The sequence below is a fragment of the Hevea brasiliensis genome, chromosome 17 (genome assembly GCF_030052815.1).
Source record: "Hevea brasiliensis isolate MT/VB/25A 57/8 chromosome 17, ASM3005281v1, whole genome shotgun sequence".
NCBI classification, from domain to species: Eukaryota; Viridiplantae; Streptophyta; class Magnoliopsida; order Malpighiales; family Euphorbiaceae; genus Hevea; species Hevea brasiliensis.
The window spans coordinates 9,341,681-9,369,492 of NC_079509.1; the positions used below are offsets into that span (position 1 = coordinate 9,341,681).

Genomic DNA, 27,812 nt, shown 5'->3' on the forward strand with positions numbered 1-27,812 from the left:
CTTTAATTACCATATCTTCTTCACTAATTATAACATTAAACGCAATATTTTATTGTGTTTTTTTATTTATTTATAAAACAGTGAAATTCATACATTGCTCCGAAAACATTAATCCCTTTATTGTGCTTTATTTCATGCCGCTTCTTTTCTTTTTCTTTTTCCCTGTCCGAATTTAAAGTTACGCTTACGCTGCCAACTGCATTTCTTTTTTGCATATATAAATTAATTCAAGCTTCAAATCCAATATTTAAGTGATCTCATATAATAATTTTGTTCGTTCCTTTAATCCTTTCTTGATTTTATAGCTGCAGTCAAAGATTAGCAGTAATATATCAGATCTAAAAATTAAAAATTTTTATTTTTAATGAGATTATTTATGATGATTGTAAATTTAGTCTAAGATTACGATAAATAAACTCAAAAAGTCAAAAAAAAAAAAAAAAAAAAACCGAAGTGTTTGAATCCATAAACCTACCAAAAAAAATCTCTAATCTCTAGAACATTAGTCCAACCACGCAGCAAAGAATGTCCTTGCCACTCGCGAGCAGCGTGCCAAGCATAGGTGCGTGGGATAGCAGAGTATGGGGTTGGGTCCCACAAATTTTGAGAGAGTTGGGCTGTTCATGACTTTCCAATCTTAATCTAAGGTGTGGCAAACGGGAACATGAAAAGTCCGTACGAGATTGTCTGAGGATGAGAGAGAGAGAGAGAGAGATAGGATCAGATGAGGAAAATGAAAGGAGTTTGGTCACACCCCATTTTTAAGATATATATATCATCAATGTTCCCTAGATTTCGTACTCCGCAAATTCAGGATCGCCCTCCTTTCCGCCATATTTACATTATTACCTTTTTCTTTAATTAATTAATTAATTAAATAAAATTATTCATCAATAAAATAAAATTTAATTGTTATATTATGGAGTAATCAAACCATGGAAAAAAAATAAAGAAGCAGCAGGATTTATAAAAAAAGAAAAAGAAGGGAAGGTTAAAATGGTAAAAGGAAGAGTAAACGTCGTAATAACGAAAGGATGGAGAGTCAGAATCTTATCCAAAATGCATGCCAGAGAGGAAATGGCGAGGTCGAGCAGCCGCGTCAGCCAGCCTCGTCGGCCTCTCTCTTTTTGTCCTAATAAATAAATAAATAAATATTGAGATTTGAGAAAGTTAATTGGAGCTGCATATACGCGTCGTTTCGTTTAACCCAGCCCAGCTGTTAATCATTAAATTTGTGACCGTACTGTTAAAATAATATAATACCATCTTTATTTATAGTAATAAATGTAGATTGGCTAAGGCTGTGGGGTCCTTCACCATTGATTCCAAAGAGACACAAAAAAAAAAAAAGGGCTAAAGGATACAAGTAACATCTGTTGCCTGCACCTCTCATGTCTCCCTTAGTACGCTTTGTTATTGGGTTGATGGTTAAAAAATATTTTTTTAGATGTTATTAAAAAAAATATTTTATTATTTTGATAGTTTTTTAATAGAATTTTTCATTTTCCAAAAGAAGCAAGGAGAGAGGAGGTGGGGCAAATCAATGTTAATCCAACTGAACGTACTATAGTAATATTCATTAAAGGGAGATGATAAAATTTGGCACACCACATATCAGATAACACTATTTATTATTCATCCAAAGGATAATGTTTTTTATTCTTTCTTTTGCTTCAATTCCTTATTATTATTATTATTATTATTATTATTATAAGCTTGACATACTTGTTTACCAACTTTGAACGGAAAAAATATGGAAACAAATTTTCAAAATGGACATGGTCATATACAAGACTTTGCCAATATTGTTAATATATAATTCTTAACCAAGATAATAATTTCATTAGTTTAAATAATTTAATATTTAAGTACTAGATAAATAATTAATACTCTCTTTTCTATAAAAATAAATTTATTTTTTCTTTATTTATCTTAAATTATATAGGTTGTTTTGTTTTTTGAAATAATAATGTATTTATTAATTTATTAATCCGCTTCTATTTAATATGCATTAAAAAGTAAAAAAATAATTATAAATTATTTAATTTTGAATGAAACCATATAAATGAAGTGCATATTAATAAAAAAATAAAAAAAAAATTATTGTTGTAACTATGTTAATTATATTTTTTAATTAATATGAAAATAAAATGAAATTTATTTTTATATTTATGAATAGGAGAGAATATAATTTTTATTGAGTTTTTTTTATTTTAATTTATTTTTTTATATCAAAGAAAAGGATATGAGTAAATAAGCGAAAAATAAAAGGGCAAATCCGTAATAAAATGGGACGAACGGAGGGCATTGAGGGAAGACAACAACAGAAGAGAGCAGACTATAACGTAAGACCAACCGCAGTTACAATCTAACTGTATTCGCACTGTCTCTTTCTCTCTCTAATATGAAATCCGAAAAAATATATATATCTAATATCATAAAAAAAATAAAAATAAATAAATTTCTTATTGACTTTTATATTCTACGTTTTAAATTTTAATCGATTTTCAGCTTCCTTTCTTGAATGATCCAAAACCAAACGGAAGCATCCAAAAACAAACGGAAGCCTATATATATTTTTTTTTTTTTTTCTTTTTTACATTAATTTTTTCAATTTTTTTTCTTGATTTTAGTCGGTTTCAAACCATAAATAAACTCTCAAAATCTCACCGGTTTCGAACCTAACACCTGCCCTTCTCATCCTCTATCCATCTTCTTGTAATCTGAATCCACTGTTAACAATAACATTCTTTCTTTGACGATACTTGCTTCTATTCTTGTAAGTCTTTTCATGTTATACGTTTCTTTTTATTATTCTTTTATTTTCTTTGATGTATACGTTCTTGAGGTTTGCTTGGTTGCCGGGGAACTGGGGGATAAGTATTGGCCTTATAGCCCTTCTGATTGGAAGTTTTCTGGGTCTAGCTCACCAACGAAAAAGAGTTTGTTTTTGTTTTTGTTTTCATCGGTTCTTTGATGATTTTCGCAGCAAACATTCGTTCCCAGTTATACTCAACAGCTAGTGAGGAGCCTCTTTCGTCGTTTTAATTTTCTTTCAGGTAATTTTTCTTTTTTCTGGTTCTTTTCAATATTGGCTTATGTTTGTGAATGGGAATTGTGAGATCTAAAGGATTGCATATGCCTCTGAAGTTTTTCCTTTCTTTATTCCCTCCCTCCCCCCAAAAAAAAATATATTTACTATATATTATTTTTTTATGAACAGTGATCATCGTCTGTATTTGTCTCTGTCCAAACTCTTATAGGCTTTATGTTCAAGGAACTCACTTGTCTTCTAAGACACTCCAACTCGTGTTCTTTCATCAACCTCTAGCTTGTTCTGTTCCTCTTTTAACTGTACCTGTCACATCTCCTGGACTCTCAAAGTTCAAAGAGTATACAGTATGAGGTGTAATTGAAATATGTATGAAGCCCATTATTTCTGATAGATAATTTTAGAATGTTTTTTCTTTTAATGCCTGTCATTGGATTAAATTTTGCTTGTAGGAAAGAAAATTTCAGTATAAGAGACATTTTTGCATGAAATTAGTGTATTTTGTATATATATTTCCCAGTTAAGTTGTGGTCCTTACTGTCAAAATCAAATTTCAGCTGCTACAGATAATGCCTAGCTGTAGAATCCGGAAATTAAAGAAGCATATGTCAATAAATGGAGTGAAAATAATCGTTCTCCTTCTTTGTTTATTAGTCTGGTATTAATTTAAGAATTCAGCAATTATCACCATAAAAGATATACTTGCTAGCTTTGTCTTTTGAAAACTGAAAATTTTCCTTGTTTTGACATTGGTTATCTGACAATTCAATCTACTGAATAATGATGAGATTGTGATGTTTTGTGAAGCTATTTAAATGCCCCCGAAAACTAAAAAATTCTAAAATTTACGGAAAATAAATTCTTCTCATGCATCAAGTATTTCCTCAGCTTTTGCTTATAATTGGCCAAAGGGTGAGGAAATCAATGAGAATAAGATAAGGATGAACTTCATTATTATCCAATTTAACCTATCAAAACGTAATCCTCTTGCCATAATTATAATTGGAGGACAGATCATGTTATTTAATGGATTTGTTGGAACCTAATAATACAGAAGGCATGTGTAAGAAGATTATTGTGTATCAGTAGAGTTCGTTGTGGCTTCCTTATCAATAAGCAGAATATTTCCTTTTTTCACTTTTGATTGCTTTATAAAGTTGAATTCGACCTTTAGTAAACAAATTCTTCTTCTGTTCTCATAAGCCTAGGAAATAAGAAAAATCAATCTGTTACCTGCTTTTGAGAACTAATGAAGATCGGTATGTACATTAATCATTTGAATGTTTTCCCATTTTAATTTTCTTCGTTATTTCCTTTGATAAATAATCATTGTAGTGAACTGAGTTTATTATTGAAAAGTCAATAATTATGAGAGGGGGATTGGTTAAAGTTGAATGCTTGTGGGATTGGGTTGGAATACTTGGCCAATCCCTAGTCGGTTTTATTCAACCATTTGTTCTGAGAGTCTTATTGAAAAACCAAAGGACAGCCTTCCTTGACTTTTCTTTTCGAGCATGTATTTTTTCTGATCATTTCTATGCAATGTTAATAACAGCTGTGCTTCTCTTGCATTTCATCTTAGTTTTGGTTTTGAATCTTTGCTAATTGCTATTCCTGCATATTAACTTGAGATGGTTGGAAGGCTCCATTTCCTAGTGCAGAACTGCACATATTATGTTCAAATGTTATGCTTAAGCATGTGGGGAAACTAAAAAATTGCCCTGTTGTGCAGATGTGGCATCATGAACCCTAGCAAAGGTATTTAAAATTTGTGCTATTTTTACTCTTGAAACTTGTGGAATTCTGTGTTTGTGTTGAAAATAACTGACAAAAAGGGCAATAAGAAGCTTATATCCACAGAAGGGAAGAAGCATAGGATGTTGTTTATAACCAAGAGTTTCCATGTGTACATGATATAGATCTATAATAAGCAGAAATGAAATATTTTATATCATGCTAATTCACTTCATATATATCTCCTTGTTAAGTGCTTGGCTTCTTCTTATTCTTTTTTCTTTTTGGCAGTTCACAAGTGTTTTTCCCCCCATTCGTGCAGTTATTTAAATCTCTATACTTTACATTAGCTCGTCAAGATCTTGTTTGGAAGAAAGGCAAAGTATCGATTGTGCAATATCTTCATAGCTTCCAATAAACACCCAGAAACATTAAAACAAAAGCTGGCAACAATGATGTCAAGATCTTGTATAAATTTGTTGGACTTAGTATCTGGAGACATGTTGAATCTCCCTCAAACTCCCAGATCTCTCCCAAGGGTGATGACTGTTCCAGGAATATTTTCTGACACAGATGGTGATGGAAGTAATGATGGAGATTCAGATGCTCCATTGTCTGGATGCCGCAAGAAGAAAATTATAGTGGCAAATTTTCTTCCTCTACATGCTCAAAAGGATTTGAAATCAAGCAAATGGTCATTCAGTTTTGATGAGGATTCACTTTTGTTACAAATGAAGGATGGATTCTCAATTAATACTGAGGTTGTTTATGTGGGATCTCTGAAGGTTGATGTAGATGCAAGTGAACAAGAAGAAGTTTCCCAGAAATTGTTGGAGGAATTTAACTGTGTACCCACATTTCTTCCTCCTGATCTTCACAAAAAGTTCTACCATGGATTCTGTAAGCACCAATTATGGCCCCTTTTCCATTATATGCTCCCAATGTGCCCTGATCATGGTGATCGCTTTGACAAGTTGCTTTGGCAGGCCTATGTCTCTGCTAATAAAGTTTTTGCGGATAAGGTTATGGAAGTGATCAATCCTGAAGAAGATTATGTTTGGGTTCATGACTATCACCTAATGGTGCTCCCTACTTTCTTGAGGAAGCGTTTCTATCGAGTTAAGCTTGGCTTCTTCCTTCACAGCCCATTCCCTTCATCAGAAATTTACCGAACTCTGCCAGTCAGAAATGAAATTCTAAAAGCACTGCTGAATGCAGATTTAATTGGTTTTCATACATTTGATTATGCTCGTCACTTTCTGTCCTGTTGCAGCCGAATGTTGGGCCTAGACTATGAATCAAAACGTGGTCATATTGGACTTGAGTATTTTGGACGCACAGTATACATCAAAATTTTGCCTGTCGGAGTTCATATGGGCCGATTAGAGTCTGCTCTAAATCACCCCTCTTCTTCCATCAAGGTTAAAGAAATTCAAAAACAGTTTGAGGGGAAAAAGATTATTGTTGGAGTTGATGACATGGACATTTTCAAGGGCATCAGTCTGAAATTGTTAGCCATGGAACGACTTTTGCAGCAGAATCCTGAGTTGCAGGGAAAAGTTGTCATGGTTCAAATTGTAAATCCTGCTAGGAGCTCTGGGAAAGATGTACAAGAAGCAAAAAAGGAGACATACTCGACTACCAAAAGGATAAACAGGACTTTTGGTTTTCCAGGATATGAACCAGTGGTCCTGATTGATCGTCATGTACCTTTTTATGAGAAAACAGCCTACTATGCATTGGCTGAATGTTGTATTGTAAATGCTGTGAGGGATGGAATGAACCTGATCCCATACAAGTATATTGTCTGTAGGCAGGGGACTCCTAAAATGGATGAAGCTTTGGGAGTTGATTATCGATTGCCTCATTCAAGTACAATTGTTGTTTCAGAGTTTATCGGTTGCTCGCCATCTTTAAGTGGTGCAATAAGGGTAAACCCATGGGATGTTGAAGCTGTAGCAGATGCATTAAATCTGGCCCTCACCATGCCTGATTTAGAGAAGCAGTTGAGGCATGAGAAGCACTATCGATATATCAGCTTCCATGATGTGGCATACTGGGCCCACAGTTTTATGCAGGACTTGGAGCGAGCTTGCAAAGATCATTACAGTAAACGTTGCTGGGGTATTGGTTTTGGGCTGAATTTTAGGATTTTGTCACTTTCACCAAGCTTTAGGAAGCTTTCCAATGAACATATTGTCTCTGCATACAAGAGGACATATAGAAGGGCGATATTTTTGGATTATGATGGAACAGTGGTGCCTCAAACTTCCATTGTTAAAACTCCCAGTGCTGAAGTTATATCTGTCCTGAACAACCTTTGTAGTGACCCTAAGAACACTGTGTTTATAGTTAGTGGAAGGGGGAAAGATTCTCTGAGTGAATGGTTTGTTCAATGTGAGAATCTTGGTATAGCAGCGGAGCATGGATACTTAATGAGGTATGTTACTAGGGATGGTATGTTAATTTTTAGATTCAAAATTTACTGCACCAAGTTATTTTAGTAAAGTAGCTTCCTGCCTGGTTCAAGTTCTTCCTGCTTAATGATAGTTTTTGACCTATTTGCATTTATTAAATGAAACTCGTCGTTTTCACATAATTTGCAACATGCATCTATCCCCTTATTAAGGCTAATTTTTCTTCTAACAGGTGGAATAGGATGTCCAGTTGGGAAACCAGTTCCTTGGTGGCAGATTTTGATTGGAAAAAAATTGCAGAACCTGTGATAAAATTGTATACAGAAGCAACTGATGGCTCCTATATAGAGACCAAGGAGAGCGCCTTGGTGTGGCATCATCAATACGCTGATCCAGATTTTGGATCTTGCCAGGCCAAAGAATTGTTGGATCATCTTGAAAATGTCCTTGCAAATGAGCCAGTAGTTGTGAAGAGGGGTCAGCATATAGTTGAAGTAAAGCCACAGGTATGTATGCCTTCTGCATATAGTTTTTCTATCCGGCCTTCTTGTGTTAAAAGGTCTAATGTTGGCCAATTGATGCACAGGGAGTTACTAAAGGTCTTGTTGCAGAGAGAGTTCTTTCTGCAATGATCAGTAATGGGAAATCCCCAGACTTTGTGATGTGCATTGGGGATGATAGATCTGATGAAGACATGTTTGAAAGCATATCAAGAACAGCTTCTAGTTTGTCATTTTGTTCAGCGCCAGAGATCTTTGCATGCACTGTTGGCCAAAAACCAAGCAAAGCTAGGTACTACTTGGATGATACTGCTGAGGTACTAGCATTGCTCCAATGTTTGGCTACTGCTTCGAGCTTGAAGTCAAGGGGTGGTACAGAAGTACAAGTTTCTTTCGATGATGTCTTCTGAAAGGCTATAAAATGTGGTTCTTTTAGTGCATGGATACAGGAAAAAGTGGTGCAATGATGTGGATGTGGCTGGATAAAGAAAAGGAATGCGTGTTTAGGTGCATTACTTTCTTCATACAATTCAGAGGTTACTCATGACGGTAGTTATTAACTTAGTCATCACATACAGGGGCCTGACACCAATGCCACCGTTCGGTTGTTTTATGGGAGAGATAGAACGGCATACCTTTTCTTTTTAAATTTATTTTTTCTTTTATCTCTGCTTTCTAGACTGCAAGGATGGGGGCTGGTGCATGTATGTTGTGGTTTGGAAAGAAGCAGCTTGTGCAGTTCACAGATTTAGAGGTCATACCAAGGGGGAGACAATTTTCTTGTATACATGAATTGGTTTTGCTTATACATGAAAGGCATTCTTTATGGTTCACAGCATGGAGTTTTATTTTACTTTATTTTTTCTTGTTTTTGACAAGGAATTCTGCATTATCTTTTGTAAATTGATTGTTTACTAAAGGTCAATTTCAAAGGTTTCCTTTATTTCTTTTAAAGATGAGGAACGATAGGCATAAACTATTGCGAAGCCCTTAGTGTAGATTTCGTTTTGGGCCAACGAAGAAGGCCCATCGACCAAGAAAATGACCTCAGGTCAACCATGAATGCTCTCTAGCAACTTACCTAGGTTCTGTTAGGGACTCCGTAGTTCGTCGCAAGTTTTGGAAGCAGAACGGGAAGTTCTACTGTAAGAAAGAAATTTTAAAAATCGTTTCCTGTCTGTACGCTGCTTGTCCTGGTGACATTCTTTCATATGCAGGTTGCTGATATTGTACCAGAAAAACGGTAGGAAAACTAAGAACTATAATGGTGGTTATCTGTGTATATGATTGGAATCTTGCAGGTTCCCGCTGCAATCGAGCTCGAATATCAGAGGATCAAACCCTTCTCATCGCCATTCGAATCAGCTCTCCTCTTGAAATGCTACAGGAGCAAATGATCCAAAAAAAAAAAAAAGGCAAAGTTCTCGCTTCTGCCCCATATTCACTAGCCACTACGTTTGGTTGCCGAGAAATTTTGGGAGAACGAGATCTCTGGTGCCATATACATACCCATGCATACCAAGCACGAGTCAATGTACTTACACAATAATGGAAATTTACGCTTAATAATTTGAAAAATTCAATGCCTTTTCTTGCCCTGCTCAATCTGCAGCTGAAGATTGATCTTCTCCGCCGTGCAATGACTCACATTCTGTGTCTCTATGCTTTCCCTTGGCAAGGATATTAATTGATTTCTCCCCCAAGGAACTCAACCGCCTGATATCTGAGATATCCAAAGTGAAAACTTTCTGTGCTGTTGGGGTTGCACAAGGTGGTTAGAGTTTCTTCCAGGACTAATTCAACAACTCTTTCAGTGGTTTATGATGCTTTCAGGGCAATATTTGGTGCTATTGGAGTTGATTCTCACAAGTCTGATGACGCTGGAAGTGTTATCTGGGTTGTTCACACTGGTGAGGCTGGAAAAGCTCTTGCCCTATAAGTTGAGCTTCCTGTTATCTAGATCAGCTGTTTATAGAGAATGCGTGCTACTGTGTTACTTATAGCCTTCTAGATTGGGCTGATTTTTAATGTGGCTTATGATCAGAACATCGTTGTATTGACTCTCCTTTTTCTTTTTTTGAGGCTAAGCAGATATTAACAAATTACAAGTAAAATGGAACTCAAGAATCAAAACAGGCTGCAGTTACATAAGAAGAGTCCATTTAGATCTATCTTGCTCAAAATTAGACACTGGAAATTGTTAATCTCACGCTATTCGAGTGTTAAATTAACAATCATAAAATGGTAAAACTAACCTTTGATTTGAAGGTTGCGCTTTGGTGTTGTTGATTCGAGCTTGGTTCCTGGATGTGTGTCTGAATATATATTCAGTTAACATTAACTAGCTAGGGAAACAAGGATAGGATGAGACGTCATTCTTATGCACTAGCACAGTAAGTTTACGAAACATTAAATGAACGGGTCTAGTTTCTGAGGATGAAGATTGGAGTCAAGAGTCTTGCTGGGCTTGTTTTATTGTCCATGATATATACAGCGGCTAATGCTGAATGACGGGAGAAAGCAAGAAATGCAATCTTACAAGAAAGATATGATGTTACATTCATTCATGACTATTCGATGCAACATTCATTCTTGACTCTTGAAAACTTTTTTTGACTTCCATTTATGTCGAGCTTGGGAGACTATGACGTTTCTTTCTCTGTGATCTTACTGTTATATATATATATGAGGCCATGGGCTATTTGTTGGCTAAACTATATAAGGATAGAATTTGACAACAATACATATGGGTTAGTTACTGTTGTGAAATGTGAAGGCAGCAAGAATCCTGTGGCCAATATATATGGGTTACAGAAAATGGGTTGTTGCAGTAACATAAGAAGAGTCCATTTTATTACAGAAAGGCAGTCAACATATATGGGTTAGGTACTGCCCAAACCCACTTGTTAAGCCACCAGAAACCTGTGGCGTAACAGGCAGTTGTGTTGTGATTCTCCGGGTTGCATATTTTGGCAGGACACGGTAATGCTTCACCTGAAGACCTGATTGTATCTGATAAACAAGTCCAATGGATTATCTTTTGACAGCTGACATCACCTAATTGATGAGTGCCACCTGCGTTAGCACATTCACAATTCCACTAATGTTATTTTCAAATGGGAAATTGCTGGCTTCTTCCCACATTGTTCTTTTGATTTTTTAGTTTAAGGTAGGGTTTGACAGAAAAGTCCAATTAATTTCATTAATTAAATAAAGAATCTAAATTAATTTTTTTTTATCACAATGACATGGTATTACATCATATATGCTATATTAAAATTTCTTATTTAATTAAAACAAGTAAGCCATTCACAATTAGTGATCAAGATCATAATATTCAATTAATTAATCTATCTTCTTAATTAATAATATAAATCTGATTAGGCTGGCAGATCCTTTACTCAGATCCACAGCGATGGGATCAAGTGCACTCTTCCTCGCAATTTCCTTGCTTTCTTCCAACCAATTTCCAAGCAATCCAAAAACTAGACCCCACCATCTTTTCTGGTCAAGGGCTAATCAGAATTCCACCTACTATACGTTGCGAAGCACCCGATCACCGCCAACTCCCTTGGTCTCTTTCTGTAATAAAATCTTGACTAAGCGCTGACTGCCTTTTACTACTTAAAAACATCCTCTTCCACTCCGTAACCGGCACTTCCCCGTTTCCCGTAACTTTCCGTTGCATACCACCTTCTCCACCAGATATAAAGTCTCTCTCGCTAATTGGGGTTGTGTAATTCTTCTTCTGTTGGTTTTATGGGTGCAGAAGACCCAGAAATGGCTCGTAGAGACCCTGACTCAATCCCTGAGCGATCATCCAATCCTCTCCTCGCGGACACTCGCTGCTGCTTCTGTTTCCCTTGCTTCAGTTCCCGACGTTCTTCCTTCGTCAGGTTGGCCTGGTGGGAGCGAATTCGATCATCAAGAGGTCATAGCGACGATAATCCCTGGTGGGCCCCGGGTTTTAGGGCTATCAAGAAGATCCGACAATGGTCGGAGATCGTCGCTGGACCCAGGTGGAAGACTTTCATCCGGAGATTCAATAGAAACAGAGGTAGTGGCAACAACAGGCACGGCAAGTTCCAGTACGATCCTTTTAGTTACGCTTTGAACTTCGATGAGGGCCCCGGACAGAATAGTAATGTCGATGTGGAAGACGATTACGGAGGGTTTCGCGATTTCTCTTCTCGGTACGCCTCCGTTTCCGGCTCCGGTAAGCCGTTGGCGATGGACGCGTCCCGTAATAAAGACGTGGCGGTTATCGCGGTCGCGTGAGGGGAAATAAAAAGAAAGGAAGGAAGTAAGAAAAAGATGCGTTGGTAGTTTCTAGTTTGCGCCGAGATGCGTTGGATAACAGCTGTAGTATTGACCTGGTGACGTAAAGTGGCGGAGCTAATAGTAATTCTCTTCTTCCAAACAGTCCATTCTTTGTGAATTTATTTCAATAATAATAATAATAATAATAATAATGTAATTAAATATTTGTTGTCAATTTCTTTGTGTTTTTTTTTTTTAATTTTTTTTATCAAAGATAACAGCAACAAGACTCTAAAGGGTTAGTCACAAAGAAATTGCTATTAAGTGCTCGAGATGCAAGAGTGTGAGTAGCAATGTTGTGATTCCTTAGGACAAAGAAAAAAGGAAACCTCTTCAAAAGGATACTAAGGAGAGTCGCCCTCTCTTTTAAGGTTTTAATGACAACTTGTGCATCTCCTTCAACCGTAATCTTCTTGAAGCCTTTTGCTCTAGGAAGGAAAATGGCTTCTCGACATGCCATGCATTTAAGAACAAGTGAACTCGTCACATTATGGAAGACTTTGCATATCCAGCCGTAAGGGTATCCTTGGTGAGATTATGTGTGCAGCCAAATGCTAATCCTCTTGAAATTAAGGGAGAGCATTCGGTTGGTTTCGATTCTAAATTGAATCAAATTTGAAAAACTGAAAAACTAAACTCATATAAAAGGCTAACCAAAATCGAATGAAATTGAGGAATGAATCGAATAGAACCGAAATTGAAATTGAAATTGATTCGGTTCAATTCAATTCAGAACCATCGGTTTTGTTCTATCTCAACAATGCCAGTTTCAATAGCTCCATGCCCATCGATTTTAAGCAAAATTCAACCCAACAGACACAGAAGCATGGAATTTCAACAATCAAATTAACAATAAAACCAACAATTCTAACAATAAAAAAATGCAAAAACTAACAATTTCAACAATCAAGCATACAAATGTACAAAATCCAACAATTTTAACAGTCAAACATTGTCAAACCCAACAACTCCTATAATCCCATAAAACCCAGTTCTTGAACAGCTAAACAAAAGTCAATGAGTTGACCCACCTCTACCCAGAAGCCTCGACCGACAAGGTTTTACATTGAGACAATAGAAATTGTTAATCCATTGATTGAAGAAGAGATGGGAGACTGAAGATGAATTTGTGGATGCATCGAATTTGAAGATGAATCTGCCCAAAAGTGTTGAATCTATGGGTTCATCAAATTTGGAGCTTGAAGACGTGAGATGGGAGATGCATTTGAGGATGGAGGCTGAGACGCAAGAGACACATAGAGCACTGAGAGTAGAGGGGACTTGTGATTTTGAAATGGAGAAATAAAAAAAGAAGAGGAGACAATAAAGAAGTTTTGAAGTAGAGAGCCTTAAAGGAATGAAGGATTGAAGGGTGAGTCTTTGAGAAAGGAAGGAACAAGGAAGAATGGGCGGCTGGACGGTCTCTATGGGTTACGTTACAATAAGGAGATATATATATATATATATATATATATATATATATATATATATAGTTTTTCACTGAATTAACTAAATTGAATTAAATAATAAAAAATATTAAAATTTAAATTAAATTAAAAAATTAAATTAATTGAACCAAATTTACTCAACTCGGCTTGATTCAAATTTTCAATTCATACCAAAAACTTGAAATCATTTGTAACTAATCTCAATAGGTAATATACTGGAAAAAGGCTGTCTCGACTTGCTACCCATGACTTAATTGGAGCATTTATTAGACCCATTTGTTTGTTCTCGTTATCTATTAATCAAATCCTAACTCAGTGGTCATTAGGACTGCTCTCCGTGAGTATCCCATGGATGGAGACGCCTAGCCCGAGCGAGAGATTCGAGGCACATCATATACATTGTTAACAATCTTTAGCAATGTTGTTAGTAAAGCATGCTCTCACTAATCACCTATTGATGTAAATCCATCTCCAAAAGGAGATACACTTCCCTTTGCCATGTGAATTGTGAAGTTATCCAACTTGGCAGATGACAATCTAGGACCTGAAGAGACCCAAGAGGGGCATCTGAAAGAGAAATATGGATACAACATGACTTGAGTTTTTTTTTTTTTTTTGTCCTCTAATACATTAAACAAAGCAACCTGCTTCATGTAGGGCCTCTTTTGCTATTTGCAGATTTTATGTTCAACAAGATGTCACCTACAATCCATGGAAAGCTCAAGCAATTCACGCCTTCTTGGAAATAACTTGGATGGTAAGTAACATGATACCATGCTGAGGCCAGAGGATGATATTCTTTTGGCTGGCAGCTGCTCTCAAACCATTCTTTAGCCTCATTCTGTAAACTCCTCAAGGACAGTAGAATCCGATCCTTCATATCTCCATATCTCCTGTTGTCGCGCTGCAAATACATTGCCTTGTTTCTCAGATTACCCGTCAGTATCTCATCCTCAAACTTTGCCTCATAATAATTCATCAAGCCACTTAGTTTCTCTATGTACATGTCTTTTTGACTCAAGGCCATCTCAATGAACTCCTCTAAGCCCTTCACTTCAAGATCACGATCATAAGTTGCTTCAGCAACCTTCTCTGACCAGACAAACTTTGACCTTTCTCGTGAAGCTGAATCAATAGTTCCTCGGTAGAGCTTTCCCAATACTCCATTAGAGACGTATGTATTTTTGTCTGTCCTCTCCATGAAATCTGGAAATTCCTTTGGTTTCAAAGCCCTAGGCATCTCAGCTGGTGCACCGCTCTTTGCAAAGTCAACTGCCATGGAGTGAAGTGCTGCCAACTGTAGACATTTTTTACTTCGGGCCTTTTCTGGTTCACTATCAGCATGGACTAAATGTGCAGTGGAGATGGCACCCAAAGTATCATTGATCATGTAATCAACGAAAAATTTTTGAATTTCCTGCCAAGTTCAGCGAAATAGGGGATGACAACAGAATTAGGAATTAGATGTAACGGGAATTCATTTTTAATTCCATAATGTAGAGTTTAAATTACCTCTAGTGTCACATTATGATCCATTATACGAGGTCTCCGTCCTAGGTAATCCATTGGACACTCAGTTTGACTTGGGATGAGACCTTTGTCCCAGCTTATGAAAAATAAGTCCCCATCAAGATCACCACCAGAGCATTCATTTGGATGAGGCCTGTGGAAAAAATTTCTTAAATAACTATCAATATACTGATATTCCTCCTGATTATATATTGATTTCATTGGCAATAGCAAGTACATTATTGCACAGAATTGAAATAACCAATGCACAGATGCGATAAAACTTAAACAAAAGGACTCCACAAGTAAGCTGCCAACTTTTATAGAAACAGAACTGTTCATTTGGAAGGGCGTTAAATATTATGTGTAGTATAATTAATGACATTGAATTCATCATCAGAGAAAAAAGAATCATAAAATGAAATTAAAAAAATTTAGTCATGTTGGCTTAATTTTGCAACAATATCCCAAATGCTTTAGGTAACAGGCCTACAAAAAAGCAAAAATCAAACAATCCACTTAAGATAGGCTGTACGAATCTCTTTTCTCCACTTAGCTAGGTTTAGGGCTATACAATAAGGGAGAAACTGTAAAGAATTGTCTATTTTTAACATGTGAATATGTGGTTGTGCAGTCCATTGTTCATAGGCCATACAACTAATCCACCTAAGCCAATTGAGATATGAACGAATACTTGCTATCTCATGACTAAATTTTGCACAATTGTCATAATATGAAAATGTCAAAAGGCAGGGCCTGTTCAGTATTGATGAAGTTTCACCTTTTTTTTTCCTATAAAAAAACCAAAAACATGTTCGATTTAGCACCAGCTTTTTGTTTACAAAGCTCTCGCAAAACTGATTATAGAAAAGAAAACACAAAGAAGTGAATGTATTTTTCCATTATCAAACTACAAATGCTCTTCCTTGCCCTTTCCTTCTCAGTTTTCTTTCCTCCTCTCTATTGTCCCCTCTAGAGTCTCAATACTTAGTCACCCAATGTCACTAGACCCAAATGGTGATTTCTTCAATCAAACACTCTCTTTTTCTCCTCTAATTTTTCTTTCCTTCTCACCTATATATCATCAATTTTGCTCTGAACATTAACCTTTTGTTTGGATGGGGGAATTTGAAATTTAATACTTAAATTTAATAAAAGAATATGTTTTGTTCAACTGATTAGAGTCATGAATATATATTAGACTCATAAAAATGATAAATATCTTATTTGAGTGTGGATTTGAAATAATTTATAAAATGGTGTTATTTTAAATCCATTATAAAAAGTTTTCACAAGTAGAATGATAATATTTGGAATCCACAATTTATCAATAATTTATACTAAAATTAAATCCAAATCCCTCATAAAGAAATTTGTAGTTTCTCTTTGAAATTCTCTGATTTACTCTCGCTTGAGTACCTTCATACAACAGTATCGGCTTTCTGTTTGAAAGACAAGGAAATTATAGTGGCTAGTGTTTCTCTCTCTCTCTCTCTCTCTCTCTCTCTCTCTCTCTCTCTCTTCTTGGAGCATGAATAATAGGTTATAAATTTGTAGACTTGATTTTGAGAGTGGAGAGACTGTCATTTCCGTGAAAATGGTTTTCCAATTTTGGTTTTGTGGGTTTGACCAAAGGGTAAGAGACTATCATCGCCATATAAGGATGAGACTCCATGAACTTCAAGATAGTTTTGGGTATATGTATTGATGATGAAAATCTCTTAGATTCTGCAGTTTAAATGTTCGAGAAAAGACCCATAACAATGAGTTAAAAGGAGATTATCTTTATTATGTCAAGATTTGAAGATCCGTGTTAGTCAATTCTTAGTGAAAAGAAAAAGGGAATCAGCTTATTGAAAACAGTAAAAATGGGTAACAACTTTGGTTTTTAAATAAAGAATTAAAAACTAAGAACTTCTAATGGCACCTAATGAGTCTATGGTTAGATAGCATCACATTTTTGGAAAATGATAAATGGAGCAGTATTGCCTTTAAACATTGCATGCTGGAATAAGAAATCAACTAAGTTCAAAAAGTTTAGAGAGATGCAATCGTACCTTTCTCCTTTCTGGGGGAAAAGAATGCAGTCAACCAAACCCTTCTCTTCCAATTCCACTTCATAGACAGCATCAAGCACTCTTACATCTCCTGGATGAAGACAAGGATTTTTAGTGACAACCACCTTCCCTGTTACTATAGATGTCTTTTCATCTACCCTCCGGAAGAAGCTCTGATCTATGCTCTGCAGCTCAGCTTTGGTCATCGTTATGCGGACAAAAACTTGGCCATAATGTAGAAGTCTAGTTTCATCCAAGCAACCAATAAGGATTCGGCCTTTTGGGACAAAAATTCGACACCTACTTCTTAGTTCCACCAACAGGTTTTCATGATAAGCTTGAAGCATCATTGAGAGGTAAGGCTCCACATTGGGCTCATAACCTTGAAGCAACATCTTTACCAAAAAGTTCTTGGAGTTAGCCCAAGTCAAATTCTCTAATACATCCAAAGCTGCCTCTCTATTACTCAGCATTCTGCTCAGGAGACGCAATTGTTGCTGTTGCAAACCCTCAAATATTTCATCCTTCACTCCCAAGGTAGACAAGAGGGAAACTATCTCTCGATTTAAATAGCAAGGCATAGATTCACTCCATTTAGTGACATTAAGCATCCTATTGTCTGATTCAAATTTACACATACTGCCACGCAAAGATAGCTTCCTGAAGGAATTACGATCAACAGCAACGACACCTTTATAGCCACCATATCGAATTTGAAATGCTGATGGGGTTTGATTCAATCCACATTTTTGAGCAACCTGCCTAGCAAAAGAAAGAGAAATTTTGCCTATACCATCAGAGAAGCAGTAGCCAATGCCATCAGAAGTAACTTCAATGTCAGGAATAATTTCTAAATCTTGCGCAGGAACAACAAAAGTTTGCCTAGAAGCACTGAACAATTGACCCATCCTAGCTGCACATTTGGAAATACTGCGAATCTTATTAAAGCAACCCATCCATTCTCTAATACCTTCTGCCTTCACATCATCATTAGAAGCAAACATCCAAACAGAATTTGATCGCAGTTGACTAGCTGAGAAAGCCAGAAATTCAAACCTTTTAGCACCAATCACAATTCCATCTCGAAGAATAGACAATATCCTGTGATATATTTCAGTTCTAAAAGGCTTTGCGAAAATGCCTTGCTGGATACTTGTGGAAATAGCATTTGCAGGAAGCTTACTCCAATCTTCTTCAACAAACGTGATTCTCATAAAGTCTGAAGCATACGATGCAAAGTTTTTTACAACATAGTTAGAGGTTTCAAGCTCAGGACCCAAGCAGTAAATTTTTGATGGTGTAATTAAGGCCCTATGACAATTCGTTATATTATGATCTGTGTAGTTTTTGCGTGATGACATGGAAGGCTTCTTAAGGTTTCTTCCTGGAACATGTAATTGTTTCTTTATAAAAGACAGAGGATCATAACAAGTGAATGACAACTTGTGCAGCTTCTGAAGAATCATCATTGCAGTATCTATGGTCAAACTGCTGAGAACGTTCATTAGATCAGTATCTACTGAAGCAAGACTAATTTTATGAGTATGCACAAGAGAATTCAACTGGAAAATGATCTCATAAGCTAACTTAGAGTCAGGTCCACATTTGGCAAGTGGAACTATTTCAGATGTAGAATGGAATTCTTCCCCGTCTTCTAAAACTAGATCTTTTCTATCTTCAGTATAATATGGGAAACTTGTAAAAATATCTGAAGTCTCTAATCCTTCTTCAATTTCCCAACAAAATGAAGTTGCTTGTCCAATTGATTTCACAGATGAAAAGTCTGCAGCGCGAACCCAAATAAAGTCAAAATCTTCCTTGCATATATGGTATCTATCGACACTAAATTTGGAAGCTACATCAGGTCCAGAAATTCTTTTATATATCTTCGGTCCATACCTAAGCTGAAAGCATAAAACTTGGGGTCAAATAATTATCCCAGAAAAACACCAGTAGAATAGCTGAAATAGTACTATGTCTATAGCCTGAATCTGAATGTAGAAACCAATAACTATACTAGTGAAATCAGAACAATAGAAAGTTCTCCAGAACTCATAAATTTCATCCCAGCAACATCAAACAGGAAGAGAAGGTTATGGATTCAAGGAATTCCCATCTCCAAGTTTCCATTCCCTAAACTGCACACTACCTAGCAACAAATCCAGCACATAAAGAACTATCACTAAAAAATTTTCATAGGATTACCACAGATGAAAATTCAACAATTCAATGCACAAGTTGATACACAGAATAAAATGACTTTAGTATTGATGACACAACAATAAATCATAATCAAATTTGATGAGTAACTTTAGTTTATACTATCAGAAAGAAAAAGCCATTGCCTTTCCCATCCACTCTTTCAAAAACAAACCAATCAATCAAAATCATAAGAAGAAGTAAAATCCCATCAAAGCCATACCTTCAAAAGAAGTGCATTCACTTTGCCACCTCCCAAACAGCATCCAACAGCATCCAAAATATCCTCAAACCTTACGTCCATTTTATAACAGTCGTTGTTTACCCACACCCAAAACTCCACTCTCCTCCTCTCAGGCATGAGCCACCCCCTGACACCATCCCAGCTCTCCAACACACACAAGCAACGCTCTTCTTTCATAAAACCCGAATACAAAACCCCATTTTCGAGCCTGTGTTGGGCCTTGATAGGCCTGGGAATGATATCGTCGTAGGTTTCAGAGACCTTGACGTAGTGAGATTTGAAGAAGAGCTTGTTTTGGATAGAAAGGGATCGGGCCTTCTCTTTAAACTCGAGGGAAGTGAATTGGACACGGCCAAAACCTCGGGATTTCCAGTTCTTGCGTTCTGTGGAGATTTCTATGGCGAAGACGGAGTCTGGACCGAGTTGGGATTCGAGGTACTGTAGAAGGTCTTTGGCTACGAGGGATTGCGGGATATTTGAGAGACGTACGGTGGGAATCTCCACCACCTCCGCTCCCATTCTGCAGAAGGAGAGAGGGCTTCGTAAACTGCAGCTTTAATGGAATGTTTTTTGGCCGGTAGCAACAAGCGAGAGCGAGAGTGATGAACTGAGGGAACGACAGAGAAGCCAATTGCTGCTGGGGGGGGCGGGGGGGGTGGGGGTGACAAAGGGTAATTGACTATTGACATTGGATTGGATGCACGACACAGTCGACACACCAGATAGGCCCAAAGGGGAAAAGTGGGCCCAGTATATGGGAGGCTCCACAAGGCACAACCATTTTTCGATGATTGGGTGTGGCTTAATTAATAACGATGCTTTTGCCTTCAACGGTGCGGTATAATTATTATTTATCCTTTAATTGAATAAAGCTATTCTAAGGATATTACTATATAGTTTTTCATATTTTTATTTTAAAAATAACTTGTCAAAAAATTATAAAAATATAAAAAAATAAATTTGAAAAATAAATATAAATTAAAAATAATATAAAAAATAAATAATAAGATACTTGGAAAATATATATATGAATAAAGTTTTATAAGATGAAGATTACTTTAATGATATTTGTACAAATTATTTATCATATTTTTCTAATAATTTGGGTACTAAAATATCATTTGATAGGTTTGAGAGAAAATCTTGATTGGAGAAAATTTTTATGCAGACTCGATTCATCATGGATTAAAAATATAAGATAAATGGTGGACTTTATATATTTGTATTTTAAGTCCACGATGAACTAAGTCTAGATAAAAAAAATTTGGATAGCTAATTTGATTTTTAATGTGTAATATTGATTTATATATTTTATAAGTACAACTTTCAATTTTCTTCTTATTAATTAAATTTTAATTATTGTCATAATTATTTTTATCATGAAAAAATAAATACATGATTTTATAATTATAGTGGAAAATAAAAAGGTTACTTTGATTTATATAATTTGTAATTATAACTCTCAATTTTCCTAGTCTAGATTAAATTATATTTATTGTCATAATTTTTTTTAAATGTCTTATAGGTCTATTAGTATTCACATGGCACTACATATTATCAATTGATGTCATAAAATTGTTAGGAAAATGGACAAATAGGAAAAAAACTAATAAAACCTCATTTGTCACATTTTAGTGAAATTCATTTTGAGACTAGTTTTATTATATTCATCTTTTAACCTCAAATTTTTCGAGGAAAATTGTTCACCAAAAAGACTTCTTTAAAGTCACAATACAATTTCTCTCTAATTTTTCTTTTTCTTCTTTTCCCCCACGGTTCTTTATTCTAAAGCTATTTCAAAATCTTGTTCTGCCTTGACTCATTTCTTTTTCATAAACTCTATTCATTGTGCCCTAACTTTTGCCTGAAATGCTCTTTCGGATTTTTATCTGAGCAAATTTGCTCTAACTTTTGCCTAAGCGTCCCTTTTGGGTTTTCCACCTAGCGGGCTTTTTTTTTTTTTTTTGAAATTAAACAATAATCAAGACATTCATATCAAGCACCTATTTTGCCATGCTCACAAGACATTGATTAAATCAAAACAATGTAGTTCAATTATTTAATCATTTGATGTTTCCCTCATGACACAAACATTCGTAATCATAATAAAATAAAATCTATTCCTAGTTAATATAATAAAAACTTGTTTATTTTTTTAGGTACACCATTACTCCCTCTTACATTTAATTTTGCCAAATTTTCAACCTTCCAAAGTTAGAAATAAGCTTTATAACCTGCTAAATAGCCTTCTCAGATTTTCTATCCAGATCTTTTCTCATCTCTCCTTTTGTCTAGGTCGCCTTTTGCAGATTTTCAGTCTACTATTTTTTCATTTATTGTTTTTTGACTTTACTTTTACCTAGACCGCCTTTTGTAGGTTTCAACCTAGCGGGCCTATTTCACATAAAGTACTGTTTGAGCTTGTCTAAGTTGACTGGTTCTTGAAATTTATCCCCATCCAAGTCTGACATTTTTACAGCACCTCCTAGCAAGATCTTTCTAACTATGTATGAACCATCCTAGTTTGGCTTAAACTTTCCTCTTGGATCAAAAGGGGTGAGTCGAGTTTATTTCAAAACCATGTCTCCCTCTTTCATCTTTCTTAGCTTCACCTTCTTGTTAAAGGCCCAAGCTATCTTCCTCTGATAAGTCTGTATATGATACAAGGTTTGCATCCTTTTTTAATCAATCAAAGCTAGTTCTTCATATCTCTTATGTGCCCACTCATTTTTTGGGATCTTTACTTCTAGCATCGCTCTTAAAGATTTGACCTCTAGCTCAATTGGTAGCACTGCTTCAGTTCCATACACTAAAGAGAATGGGGGTTGCCCCTGTGGATGTTCTTGTAGCAGTGTGATAACCTTAAAGAACATAAGGGAGTTTTTTGAGCCAATCCTTACATGTTTCGAATATTTTTGTCAAAATAATCTTCACGTTCTTATTGGCTACTTCAACTACTCCATTAACTAAGGCCTATATGGTGAAGACATATAATGCTTAATCTTGAACTCTGCAACCAACTCCAGAAAATCATTTCTAAACTGACTGCCATTATTTGAGACTATCTCATAGAGTACTCCAAATTGGCATATTATATTTTTCTGTGCAAACTTACTCATTTGCTTAGCACCCACTACTCTGTAGGATTTAGTCTCAACCCATTTAGTGAAGTAGTCCCCACCATTATAAATCTATGGCCATTAAAAGTTGTGGAAGAAATCTTCGTAATGATGTCTATGCCTCAAACAGAAAAAGGCAACAGTAAGTCATACTGTAGAGCTCACTTAGCAATAAATGGTTCAAGTTTACATGGATCTAACATTCATGGCATTTCTTGACAAACTTGGCATAATCAGTCTCCATAGTAGACTAGTAATAACCCAATTTTAGAATTTTCCCAACTAGAACTTTTCATTCATATGGGGATCACACATTCCTGCATGTACTTCTTTCATTATTTGCTCAGCCTATTTTTCTATCACACATAAGAGTTTGTAGAGTTGCCCCTCAGCTAAAGTAAATTGAGTTGCTAATCTATGAATTATTGCTCTATCTCTTTTATTGGCTGATTGCGGGTATTCTCTCACTTTTAGATACCTCATTTTTCCTTCACCCTCTAGGTTCATATGTGCTACTACTAATCCTTCATAACATGAAATTTTATTCCTTATTAGGATAACTAACAAAGTCAACTTTTGATTAACCTTTCCAATAAGGATGCCAGTGTGGCTTGGGAATCGACCATCTGATTCTAAGCTGAAGGCATGTGCTTCATGGTCACCTTATCAAAAATTAGCTAATAGTTTCTTTATATATTCCAAGTATGGCCTCAATTTTCCTTCTTTCAATTCCCATTCAACTTTAATATAAAAGACCACTAGCATCGAATCTCTAATTATCTCATCTTTCTTTGCTCTAACAACTATCAATGCTTCTAGGCCACAAATGCAAGCCTCATATTCAGATCTGTGAGAATCTTGTGTTTTATTATGTCTCGGTTAACATATCTTTATAAGACCAGGCAGATGCTTCTTGGTACTTTGTTAATAAGGCTATAAATTTATTTCTTTCTTCTTGGATTAAATTTTCAACTAACTTAATGTCTTTAAGATTATCTGGTGTAACCAAATTAAAAAAGATCAATTTTAATGCATTAACAAAAACAGATTCTAAATGATTATGAATGCCGTGCATATGCCTGTTGGAATAAACATCAAACAAGTAAGAAAAAAGATAAGTCAGATTATTAATTTTTGCCTCGATATCTTCATCAAGTACATCAGAAATGGAAATATTAGTATCACTACTATGAGCATTATAAAAGATAGACTCAAACTTAGGAGTGTAGCTTTAGGTGCTTGGCTTCCATGCAGTCTTTAGATCAGTGATGCTGATTTTTTTGCTCTAACTCTTTCACATGTTGTAGCTCCTGATCATCTATCTAGGTAATTGCCTCCTTTTTCAAGAACTTAGGAGGCTTTGACTCTTCTTCTTCTTTAGTTGGCTTATAGTCTAAACCATACCTTGTGAACTGCCTTTTGATCACAGGAAAAGTTACTAGGCCATCTACATATTTTCCTATGCCCATGCCATGAAAAAACTTCATCCTTTTCTTTATAGTAGCTACTTTACAAAAAAAAAAAAAAAAACACCTCTTTAAATTTTAATTTAATGTTCACAAGAAAAAGTCAGAGGATGAGAAATGGGAAGTCAGATAAGTTTTATTTATTTATTTTATTTATCAGATATATTTGTTTTAAGACTAATTATTTTCCGTATTTGTGATTGCGTCTCCCAACAGTGCAATGGGTCTTACCACTACACACTTGTTAGTGGATAACTTTTAATTTTGGTTTTTGTAACAACTTGAATTTTTAAAATATAAATATCATAATTTTATATAGTATTTTGATGTTATTTTAATATTATCTAACTAAATTATAACTTTTATAATACTTTCATTTATATATTTTTAATTTTATTCTTATATATATATATATTTTTTGTAAAATTATCTTAAAGTTTTAATTTTAAATTTAAATGATTGGTTTTAAAGTTTAATGTTATATTAGATATTAAAATATTGGTATTATCATGCTTTTATTTATACTTAGATTTTTATTATTATTAATTTGAAAATTCTATATTGTTAATATTATTGAAAATTCTATATCAATTAAGCATGGCTCTAAGAGTTTGAATATAAGTACATTATTATCATCATTTATATCTAAACTCTATTATAAAATTTAAACATTTTATTTAGTATTGAAACATAAATATTTTAATATATTGATTATTTTAGTTAAATAAAATAATTTAAATATTTAGTAGTGGTACTTAAATTATTAATTAGTTATATTATAAGGAAATTTAATTAAATGTTATTAAATTGTGTTATTGGTTTTAGTTGATAATAATAATAATAATAATAATAATAACAATAACAACAAAAAGGAAAGGTGGCCATGTAGCCTGCGTGAAAAAAAAAAAAAAAAAAAAAGAATTAACAATTAATTTCCATTAACCCCCCCCCCCCCCCCCCCCCCCCCACAACCCTCACATCTCTTTTCCCTCTCCCATTTCGCCCTTTTCTTCATGTTATTCGACCGGCAAAGGACTGACCACTAGCGACCAACACTCCATCCCCTCTAGGCAAGCTCCCGCGACGGCCAAGAGCCAAGAGCAATGGCTGAAAATGATGGTTTTCTGGCGGTTTTTGCTAGAGAGAGAAAAATGGGTCCCAAATTTTGAACGCTCATATCAGACAATCTCGATGTCCGATCGGAGTGATTTTAGCGGCTATAGACTCTTGGTAGAGAGCTCTTTCAGATGAGACCAGCCTCACCGGAGTTGGCAGTCGTTTCCGGCGCCAGCGAAGAGAGAGAAAATCGACTTCTTTTTACTTTTCGGCAAGATTTTCGATGATCCGACTATTGGATCGCTGATCTGAGACCACCTATGAAATCAGGAGAAGGAGAGGAACATTCTAGTGTGATCAGTTTTAGCAGATTTCGTCGGCAACAGACAGCCGACTACCGCGCGCGGTGGTTCTGACGGTAGCTCCAATGAGCTTTGGTGATGATTCAACTTCCAGAGATTTTTTCATAAATTTTTGAAATTTTTGAGACACAGATAAGCTTTAGATAAGATTATTTTTCTTATTTCTCAGTCTATGATGCTTAAATACAGTATTTATGTAACACCCCAAAATTTTAAATTTTATTATTTTATGAGTATTATTGATATTTTAATTTTATTTAAATTTAAAGAAATTATTTGAGATTTTTCAAATTTTAAAAATCGGGTTCGATTTTCCGAAAATATAAACTTTGATGATTTTTAAAAAATTTATTTAAAGACCACGTGGCAAAACTAAAAATATATTTGGAATCTACAAATTTTTTTGAGTTTTCTGGAATTTTTTCGAAATTTTTGGACCCGTTTTCGGTCCCGAGGTAGAGTAAAAATTCAAAATTTTGTATCCCGAATCGAACCGACCGAATCGAACCGGATCGGATCGGACCGATCGAATCGGACCGGTCTTCTTCTTTTTCTTCCTCCTCCCCGCGCGCGTCCGACCCCTCTCCCTTTCTCTCTCTTTTTCTCTCTCCTCCCTCCTCCCCTTGCCGCGCCGCCGCCTCCCCTGCCACCCCAGCTCGCCGGCGCGCCGCCTCACCCCTCCCCCACGACCGGCCGTCGCCTGGAACGCCGGAAAACGGCACCCGAAGTGGAGCGACGTGCGCGTGCGACCATTCAACTTCCCGGCCAAAATCCGGCCGATCCGGCCACCAATCAGACCGGGTTTTGTGTCTAAACTCATCTACTCGTCGAGAGCTTTCCATAGACACCAAGAACACCGAAATCTATCGAGCGGTTTGTTCAATTTTTGCCCGGGAAGTTTTAGCCCATTTTGACTTTCGGGCTAGATTTCTCGCAAATCGTGAATCCCACGAGAAAACCGAGAGTACCAGAGCGCTCCACTCGTCGAGAGCTTCGCAGCGACATAAATTTCGAATTTTTTCGACACCGTTTTTCGATGGGTCCCACGGAACTTCGCAGTGTCTTTCCGAGCATTAAATGAGCTTAGAAAATTCTGAAAAATTTATGTACTAACCCATGTGTTGTGGGCTTCGTGTAGGTATCCTCAATTCGCGGAAATTCGATAGTTGACCGGGTCTGTGAATTTCCGGCCAGACAGACCCGTTACCGGAAAAGTCTCTGAATTGGACCGAGGTTTTGGCAACCCCCCCATTGTCAGATGTCTCGAGCGCGTCCCCGGAGTCAGAATCGACAAAGGTAAACCCGAACCTTGCTTTTTCGTAATTTTCTAGTGCTTAAATAGGATTAAAAATCCATAAAATATTCGTGGTAGCCCAAAAAATTATGATTCTTTTTGCAATAGCCTAGTAATATTGCTAAGGACCGCGGGGCAAAGTTTTAGAATTTTTAGAGCTTGTTTGGGTAGTTTTTGCAAAAATGATCAATTATAAGGACTAAATTGAAATTTTACATATTGTGATGGATGATTAATTTGATGGGCCCAGGAGGGGCTATGTGATGAGATTGAGTTATGGATATATGGGTTGTGAATATAGAAGTGTGTTTTGAGCCCTTTTGCGGGTTGAGTAGGTCCTAGGTATAGGGAGACTCTGTCGGATTTTCGACACGACTTAGGACGTAATTGGTCTTTTCTTAATTCGTATTGAGTCATTTATATTAAATAATTGTAATATAATTGTCAAGTGAGCCGGGACAGCCTTCTTCCTCCGCCCAGCCGCCCCAGTGACTGTTGTCAAGTCTGTGAGTAAAATATTAATTTTAATTGTAATTTCACTATTATTATATGTTCAAGCATGCCCATGCATCACTTATATGCATATATTTATGTAGTTAAACTCCAGGCACGATTTATGTTGCATTCATAACTGTTAAAGTGCCATGGATGTTGTTGTGGTAATTTGGAGCAGTGTGCGTGCGTTGGCGTGCGTGTGATGTGGTGTGGACTATGGATAGGACGGGTAGACACGGCTTGAGATCTTCGCTAGGACCCGGTCCTTCGGGGTAGTCACGGCTTGAGTTCTTCGCTGGCACCAGGGGATCAGCTCCCATATATTATGATTGATATTACTGGGTGTGTGAGTGCTCCAAATTACCTTTTTGCTGTTATGATGTGAATTTATTGCTGATGTTGCATTTCACTCTACAGGGTGCATTAGTTTTAGATAGTTATAGAGATTATGGTTAAAATTGATATTTTACTCTCTGAGTCGAACGCTCACTCCTGTTCAATATTTTTTCAGGCTACAGGAGGATTTTATTGTGGTTAACC

General features: G+C 35.9%; 3 protein-coding genes across 9 annotated transcripts; 2 read left to right on the forward strand and 1 right to left on the reverse strand.

The window, feature by feature from the left end:
* The first annotated feature begins 2,597 nt into the window (after positions 1-2,597).
* On the forward strand, positions 2,598-8,536 carry LOC110660468 (probable alpha,alpha-trehalose-phosphate synthase [UDP-forming] 10). 7 transcript variants are annotated; one of them, XM_058138893.1, is made up of 6 exons: positions 2,598-2,779; positions 2,990-3,059; positions 3,224-4,810; positions 5,078-7,226; positions 7,436-7,709; positions 7,790-8,536. In XM_058138893.1, exons 4-6 carry the CDS (start codon positions 5,239-5,241, stop codon positions 8,111-8,113), a joined length of 2,586 nt encoding a protein of 861 aa, XP_057994876.1. In that variant the 5' UTR covers positions 2,598-2,779; positions 2,990-3,059; positions 3,224-4,810; positions 5,078-5,238; the 3' UTR covers positions 8,114-8,536. The 7 variants fall into 7 exon arrangements, with proteins under 7 accessions (XP_057994876.1, XP_057994877.1, XP_021674483.2 ...); XM_058138894.1 differs by having other exon boundaries at positions 5,109-7,226; XM_021818791.2 differs by having other exon boundaries at positions 4,785-4,810.
* A 2,555-nt stretch (positions 8,537-11,091) lies between these two features.
* Positions 11,092-12,198, forward strand: LOC110660469 (uncharacterized). The gene has a single exon (XM_021818797.2). The coding sequence runs from the start codon at positions 11,463-11,465 to the stop codon at positions 11,979-11,981; it is 519 nt and encodes a 172-aa protein (XP_021674489.2). The 5' UTR covers positions 11,092-11,462; the 3' UTR covers positions 11,982-12,198.
* A 1,694-nt stretch (positions 12,199-13,892) lies between these two features.
* LOC110660470 (RNA-dependent RNA polymerase 2) lies at positions 13,893-20,170 on the reverse strand. Its single transcript, XM_021818798.2, has 4 exons — positions 19,460-20,170; positions 17,038-18,941; positions 14,984-15,134; positions 13,893-14,888 (listed from the first exon to the last, which is right to left on the reverse strand). Exons 1-4 carry the CDS (start codon positions 19,997-19,999, stop codon positions 14,121-14,123), a joined length of 3,363 nt encoding a protein of 1,120 aa, XP_021674490.2. The 5' UTR covers positions 20,000-20,170; the 3' UTR covers positions 13,893-14,120.
* Between the last annotated feature and the right edge of the window lie 7,642 nt (positions 20,171-27,812).

Excerpts from the sequence above, each read along its gene's own strand:
- LOC110660469 (XM_021818797.2), top strand. The coding sequence starts at position 11,463 with ATGGGTGCAGAAGACCCAGAAATGGCTCGTAGAGACCCTGACTCAATC.
- LOC110660468 (XM_058138893.1), top strand. The coding sequence starts at position 5,239 with ATGATGTCAAGATCTTGTATAAATTTGTTGGACTTAGTATCTGGAGAC. Across the intron at positions 7,227-7,435 it reads GAGCATGGATACTTAATGAG|GTGGAATAGGATGTCCAGTT; the intron begins GTATGTTACTAG and ends TTCTTCTAACAG. Across the intron at positions 7,710-7,789 it reads TAGTTGAAGTAAAGCCACAG|GGAGTTACTAAAGGTCTTGT; the intron begins GTATGTATGCCT and ends ATTGATGCACAG.
- LOC110660470 (XM_021818798.2), bottom strand. The coding sequence starts at position 19,999 with ATGGGAGCGGAGGTGGTGGAGATTCCCACCGTACGTCTCTCAAATATC. Across the intron at positions 15,135-17,037 it reads TTCCCCCAGAAAGGAGAAAG|GCCTCATCCAAATGAATGCT; the intron begins GTACGATTGCAT and ends TTTTTTCCACAG. Across the intron at positions 14,889-14,983 it reads ATCATAATGTGACACTAGAG|GAAATTCAAAAATTTTTCGT; the intron begins GTAATTTAAACT and ends TGAACTTGGCAG.